The sequence below is a fragment of the Leptinotarsa decemlineata genome, unplaced genomic scaffold, assembly GCF_025532065.1.
Source record: "Leptinotarsa decemlineata unplaced genomic scaffold, Ldec_3_MD MMD2_tig00000576_RagTag_RagTag, whole genome shotgun sequence".
Classification (NCBI taxonomy): domain Eukaryota; kingdom Metazoa; phylum Arthropoda; class Insecta; order Coleoptera; family Chrysomelidae; genus Leptinotarsa; species Leptinotarsa decemlineata.
Window position 1 is genome coordinate 4,197,331 of NW_027412551.1, and position 7,395 is coordinate 4,204,725.

Consider the following 7,395-nt stretch of genomic DNA (forward strand, 5'->3'; position numbering starts at 1 on the left):
ATACAATCACATAAGCTATAACTGACCACATGTAAAATAAAAAAATTATGAGTGGTTTTATAGTATTATTATTGTTCAGCAGAGCTTGCCATCGGCCGAGATGCAGCTAGTCCTGAGTTGAACATTTATCTCTCTATATCTGGTCAGTTAGATCTTATTTTGCAATACAGGGAGCTATGATTGAATTGCAAAATTAATTTTTCATTGAGGTAAAGTTTGGAACCCTTACTTTTTCATTCATTTCACTTGTAATAGATATGAAAATTCACTGGTAAGTATGTTTTTTTTATCTGATTCTGATACTTTTCCACAACAAGATAAAAGTTAACCATCAAACCCCCAATTTTTATTAAATTCACCTAACATTCGGTTGTCGTAATTTGAGAATTGGCGCGTAAACGTTACAAGTTATTTTGGCGCTTGAATAAGCTGCGTTTATTGTACTGTGGTGCATACCGCATACATTTAAGCTTTGCTTGAATTTTAGCGGGCCTACGCAAACTTCGCTTTACAGAGAAAACGGCGAATACGGGCATAAGTCAGGCACCAGGTGAAATTAGTATAAAGTGATCATTTTCACTCGTGACAGGAGGTTTTCATTCGCAGGTATGGTCGGGCGTTATAATTATCACATATGTTCCAAATGAACCAATAAATGAAACGTGAATTCACCATTGAATGCATATATAGTAGACATCTCTGATTGAAGTTACTCTCCTCTGATTACATTATTGTAAACATGATTACAGTCTGTAAAAACAAATCAGAATCCAAAGGATATTATTTGTAGACTTGCTAAAAGCCTTTAGTCTTTCAACATATAATATGTAGAAATGACAACGTCGAATACCTTCTCATGATATATTTTTGTAGTCGACTACAACTGATTTCGATTGGAAACCCTCTGGAGATTACCATTACATGAATATGAGGTTGAGGAAGAAATTTTAAGTTATCATTCTTTCCCGTCACGAATTGTTTGAACTGCCTGGAAACTATAAATAATATGTATATTGCTAACAAAATTTCACTGAATATCAAATTCACATTTCAGGTACATAAAATACAACTTCTGAAATAATATATTCCAATAATATCTTTAATTTCTACTCTCATTGAAGTTCAAAACAATTACCAGTTTCATTATTTCCACCTTCGCCAGTGTTGTATTCTTCCTCAAGTATCTTCTGGATGTTTGTTAATGGAAAATGAAAATTAATGAGACAAATAAATGAAGACAAAATTCGTTTCAAATTTGATCACTAAATATTCCAAATTTATTGAAAACAAGAAACACGAAATAAATACATTCTTGAATGAAGAGAATGGCAAAGAAGTGCTGCTTCTAGACGCTTTTAAACTGTCAGTTCATTATAGTGTTCTATATTGATCATACAATCATAGTAACCATAATCTGTCAGGTTATGTTAAACACAAAAAATTGAATTTGTCTTGATTTAAAAAGTAATTAAAAATGGCATTGCTTCAAAATTTTTCAAAAATGTGCAGGATTTGCATGGAGTTCAACAATTTAGAGCCCATTGAAAACTCAGAATTTAAAATTATAAATTTATTGAGTACTCTTCTAGAAACAGAGGTAAAGTGAAACTCCAATAGGTAGGTATATCATATAATTAAATTGAAATGAATTTCAGTTTACTGGGAATGACATACTACCCAAAAATATATGTAGTTCCTGTAAAATTCATTTAGAAAACTTGATGAAATTTGTTGAAAAATTGAAGGCGAGTAACACCAGACTGAGGGCAGCTGTTTTGAGTCAATCAAATAAGCATTCTGGGGCCTGTGATGAATTAGCCAATTCTCGGCTTGGCGAAACCTGCAAATCAGAAACATTTAAAGTTAGCGAAACTGATAAAATGTCTTCCGAGCTCGAAACGGTAAATTCAAACAATGAAAATGATAAAGCCTCTTCTCTTCCTGAAATTGTACCCTCCGACAATAAAAACCAAAGTTTGATGAAATGTAAAAAAAATAGAAAAAAATGGGGATCTAGCTCAAATATTCGTGAATTCAAGCTCAAATATAAACCTGCTTTCAAATCTAAAATTTGTAGTGAATCAGTGATTCATCTCAAATCACATAATACAGGTTCGTATAATTGCCCTCAATGCTCAAAAACATTCATATTTGCTGGGAATTTGAGAAGACATGCTCTTATGCATGAGGAAATGAAACTGTGTAATAGAGGATTTTTAAAAAAATGTTTGGATGAACATGAAAATTTCCATAATGGCAAAACCTCTTACGTATGTGTACATTGTGATCAAAGTTTCAGTAGACTTGCTCATCATACAGCACATATTCATCACGTTCATAATATGACTACTACCAAAAATATTCCAAAGTTGAAAAGGAATTACACAGAAAGGCGTGTCCGCCTCAATATTTCATGTGAAACATGTGGAAAACATTTCAGAAGTAGATCAGGATATGCTAACCATCAACTTATACATAAAGGATTAAAAAGATTTCTCTGTTATATGTGTGGAAAGAGATTCATCACCAATGCCACATTGTCGATTCACATGCAAACTCACAGTGATGAAAAACCATTTGAATGCGAACAGTGTGGAAAATGCTTTAGGCAGAAATATTCTTTGCACCGCCATATTAAACATGTCAAACATGTAAACAATTTACTCAAGTGTCCTTATTGTAAGAGTAACTGTGACAAACACTTATTGCAGGTTAAAACCAAACAGCATCTTGAATGTCCCCACTGTAAGAAAATAATCCAAGAGCCAAGTTTGCCAAATACCCATAATTCAAGGAAGAAACCGCAAAAAATTGCAAAAAACCATAGATGCAATATTTGTTCCAAGTCCTTCACGTCTTTGTCTCATCTCACTATTCATTTACGAACACATAGTGGTGAAAAACTCTATGCTTGCCCAGAATGTGGAAAATTACTCTCTCAGCCTCAAACTCTGAAAGTGCATATGAGGCAACATTCTGGAGAAGCACCATTTGTATGTTCAGTTTGTAATAAAGGATATCGTGACTCCAGCAATCTGAAAAGACATTTCAATAGGCATCATAAAGAAAATGAGATGAAAAGTAATGAAGCAGAAAAAAAGAATGTTTGTAGTTCATAAAGTAGTAGCAAACTGTTGAAAAGAAACTCCAAAAATAACTGTGTATATGAACTAAATACCATTGTTTTATTCCACTCCATTCTATTATCACTATAATTGTTTTAACCGTCAGCCAACTACTCTTTGAGCAACCGTCTGAGGTCCAAATAGGTTGCTATAGTAAGAAAAGGCCAGGGTAGTATCTTTGGAAGTGTGATTCAAGCTTGTAATGTGTGAACATAGTGTTTCTCCTTTGAACTGAATAAAAAATACTGTATCAATCAGTTCATTACTTTCATAATAACAAAACTACTTATATCATTTCAAATCAGTTATGGAAAGTACAAAAAACATACTTGGTTTTGGTAAAAAAATACCTTTTTCGCCTCTTCTCTATTGATTTTTAACGATTTGAAAACTTTCAAAGAAAAACAGAAAAAAATTCCGTTTCCTATTAAAAATATCTGCTTCAAGTGTTATGAAAGTTTGGTTAGTTAAACGAGCGAAACATATACTATATATAAGTATACTATAGAGAAAGTTTAACGGATGTGCCGCTCAGAAAAAGACAAATAGTCCTACCAGTCAAATATTTCCCATCTTAATGACTGAACCGTACTGATGAGGACAACTAGCTCGAAACACGGGTCTATAAATTGTTTTTTGAGATTTCTACGGATCCTTAAGGCGAGTTCATATTAGAACGATTGCGGTAATATTTTTGTGGTTCCGCAAATTTGCCTCAATTGTCAAAATACTCTGTTCATGTTGAAGCAGGCAATATCTAGGGATTTCATTGTTGAATTTTAAATTTTATTACCTGAACCTGAATGATGACATACGACTCATACGAATTACGACTTTTAAGACTAGACCCCCATCATATCAGAATATAGGACTAACAATTTTCTTAAGTTTTGTTTAATAGAAGCGTGTTTTCAAACCGCTTATCTCAACGTTACTGCCTGCAGGGGCGAGGGGTTCTTTTGCAAAATGAGTTTTCTTTAATGAGGGGCCAACCAAATTCAATAATTTATTGAATAATGAGAGAGTGGGCCTGAAATAGATGAAATATTTCTCTGGATCTGTAATTCTCATTTATTTCAGCCACAAGATTGTGAAATTCTCCATATTTTCTTCTATTTTTGAAAATATTTTCCACTATAAAGACGGGGTTTTCTCAATGAAGCTTTTTACGGTAAAGTTGATATAATTTGAACAACCTGACACATTCGTCCATTTCGGATTCAATTTCGATGTATGGACTTAAAAAACGAGAGTCAAAGCAATATAACCTCATTGTATGTTGACGTATAATATTTTGCGGAAATCGCAAAAAAGTTCAATTTTTTCAACTTTTTTACGATAAACACGACGCCATTTTAAATCGCACTTTTTATGCGATGTTCGTTCCAATATGAACTAGCCTTTACAGCGGAATTTAAAATACGCATGTTTCAAGGTTAGATTTTTGAATTGATTATAAATTAGGGTAGTGTTTTTGGAGTGCTTATTATTTTTGTTTGAAACACACTTTATTGTGAAATTTTCACTAAACATTTTTACAAAAACGCAACACGTAATTCACTATACAGTAGCTTCTTCAAGCGTGTCCATAACGAATTCAAGAAACACGTCTCTATACTATTGTATTGAAACTCTATGAGATTTCCCTAAACAGTTCTCTAGTATAGTATTTGAATGGGTATGGTGAAAATATACACATCACTGTCATCTTTTCCTTTCGAAACAGCTGTTAGCATTGAATGTTAGTTTTTTTTAAAACAGGAAAATCTTTAACACGCTCTCAGAACAGTGCCAGTGCGAATGTAGTGATTCACATTGAATTTGAATCGCTGGAGATTAAATCCATTTGGAAAAACGTTTTCAGAAAGTTTATTCCACGTAAACGCAGTTCTCCAGATGAAAGAGTTCTTAAACAGTAAAGTTCGAGGTGTACTGAGTTGAACCTCAAAACGATGAGCAGCCACAGTCCGTCGCGTATTTCTGATATGTACCACTCTTGGTGAAATCAAATGTGCCAAGTCACTTGAACACTTCCAGTGAAAGTATTTATAGAAGAGAGAGAAATCTCCAACCTTTCTTCGATGTTCCAGGCTCTGAAGGTTGCACGTGATGTTCGCGTCTCCAATCAGATGGATATGGCTCTCTTCTGGATGGAATCCAGCAACTTCGGGGTATGTTTGAGGGCAGAGCTCCATACTTGAGAACAATATTCCAAAGAAGGTCTGGTCTGAGCTTTATAAAGCATCAAAAGTTGCTGAGGTGTGTTCAGTTTTCTGGTTCTGAACAGTGTTCCAAGCTTTTGAGAAGCAGCTTTGCAATTCCAGCGACAAGATTGTACCAAAAGACCTATTGGTGTCCATTTCAACCCCCAACAAACTTATCGAAGCAGAAAGCTGAATTGTCTGACCTGACATTATTCTATCCTGTTCGGAGGCATTTATCTTCTCGGGGAAAACAGATGCCTGGGTTTTTGTGGCAATGAGTTTTATTTGGCAACGTTTTTCTTATCTCATACTTTACGGTCCTAGAAATTGAGTATGAATCGTTAAAAAAAATCATAATGAGAATAGTTATAATGACAAGTTCATATTGGAATTCCATTCAACAGTTAAAATTTCTGGTAAAATTTGAGAATTTACTATTTTCATTTGATTTATTCGAATGATTTTTTATTTCAACAGAATGAAAACCAAATAACAAAGAATATTACATTACACTTTTATTGAAAATTCCGTTTGTACGTCATAAACTTATAGGCGTTAATCAGTCAAGTACCTATTATATTATGGTATCCTGTATCCAAAAAGTAATACGCCGATAGCATATAGAACATTTCTCTTCGTGCCCTTTCTCCTACATAAATTTCTCCATTACAAATCTCTCCAGTTCGTACAAGATGAGTAAACCCGAATAAAGTCTGATCTCCTTCACAAAAAATGAGTTTCGTTCGATATTTTTCTAAATGTATACAATAAATAATAATATCCATACGAAACGGCTGCTTTCTGCAGACCCTAATTTTTTCATGTATTCTATAAAAAATTGGCTCTGTGACAAATGTCAAATAAATTGACACAATGACAATTCATATCCTAAGTTTTGTGTTCCATATAAAATTAATCAACAAAAACTAGAAAATTGAGGTAATTTATTTTTCATTTGTTTTTCAGTTATAATAATTAACTCTCGACCTCCTAATTTTAGGCGAAATCGATCATCGTACCACATCAATAAGTAACAATAAAGTTTCTAAACAAAAATAACTGAAGACGGTGTTGAACCGCGCCCTGTTCCTTTTGCAAGTGTCTTAATAAATTATTCAACATAGGCCTATCCGATACTGCGTTGATGGACATGGTTGTCTCGAATCTCCAACAGCAACGTCTTATGACGGAGCAGCTTAGAAGGGAAGCTGCGATAAAGAGGATGCCAGTTTCACTTGCTGTGAAAGACATCATCAAGTACATCTCTGAACATGAACAGGATGACTGTTTACTTGTTGGATTTTCAAGTCAACGGGTGAATCCATTCAGAGAAAAGACGCCTTGCACATTATTGTAATTATCTGTTCTTTCTAATTAACGTTATATGTATTGCTATTTTAGACATGGATATTAATTTATAAAATCATTTTATTCTATATTATTTTCTTCATGGTTATCAATAAATGTAATAGTGGAGTTTTATATATATCGAATTATGAAAAGTCTGTGAAGCCTATCATAGAAAACATCCTCTTTCATAATTCAAGGAATATTGCTTTTGAAATTGGGCAGGCACCCAATGTTATAATCAAGTTGTGATTTTGCTTGAGTGTATATTCCATCGAAAAAACCAAGTGTTTGTTATAATTGGGGTTTGAAGTCTCATTCTTGTTCTAGAATTCATGTCATGAATAGTTTTAGGTATTTCATGAAAATAACTGATTGGGAGTTTTCACAAACTTGCTTCATTGTTACTTTTCAAAAAAAAAAAATCATCAGAAATGATACAAATTTCCTTTGAACATTACTGTATACAATATACTTCTTTTCGAATATTTTGCTGGTGAATTTGTGAAACATCTCCGCGATATTCCGATCCTTGAAATATCATATATTTTATGCAATGTAAATCTAGTTTTTTAGAGCTTCAATAAACTATGATCAAAACTTATGTATTTTAATACACCATTTTCATTGTCTTTATCAGTTAGTTATATGTATCACGTCGAGCTTCCATTACAAGTTTCAGATAGAGGATTGAAGTTATCAAACATTTTTGGAATATT

At 33.2% G+C, this 7,395-nt stretch overlaps 2 protein-coding genes and 1 long non-coding RNA gene across 4 annotated transcripts; 2 read left to right on the plus strand and 1 right to left on the minus strand.

Annotated features, from left to right (window-relative positions):
* The first annotated feature begins 1,455 nt into the window (after positions 1–1,455).
* On the plus strand, positions 1,456–3,175 carry LOC111508354 (uncharacterized). The gene is made up of 2 exons (XM_023163824.2): positions 1,456–1,597; positions 1,656–3,175. The coding sequence occupies exons 1-2, from the start codon at positions 1,475–1,477 to the stop codon at positions 3,117–3,119; spliced, it is 1,587 nt and encodes a 528-aa protein (XP_023019592.2). The 5' UTR covers positions 1,456–1,474; the 3' UTR covers positions 3,120–3,175.
* LOC111508356 (uncharacterized) lies at positions 1,507–4,579 on the minus strand. Of its 2 annotated transcripts, none has more exons than XR_002722515.2 (2): positions 4,322–4,579; positions 1,507–1,840 (listed from the first exon to the last, which is right to left on the minus strand). It is a non-coding gene; the product is annotated as an uncharacterized lncRNA (long non-coding RNA). The 2 variants fall into 2 exon arrangements; XR_012465246.1 differs by lacking the exon at positions 4,322–4,579 and adding an exon at positions 3,681–4,299.
* A 1,542-nt stretch (positions 4,580–6,121) lies between these two features.
* Positions 6,122–7,276, plus strand: Ggamma1 (guanine nucleotide-binding protein subunit gamma-1). The gene is made up of 2 exons (XM_023163826.2): positions 6,122–6,268; positions 6,330–7,276. Exon 2 carries the CDS (start codon positions 6,474–6,476, stop codon positions 6,684–6,686), a length of 213 nt encoding a protein of 70 aa, XP_023019594.1. The 5' UTR covers positions 6,122–6,268; positions 6,330–6,473; the 3' UTR covers positions 6,687–7,276.
* The last annotated feature ends 119 nt before the right edge of the window (positions 7,277–7,395 follow it).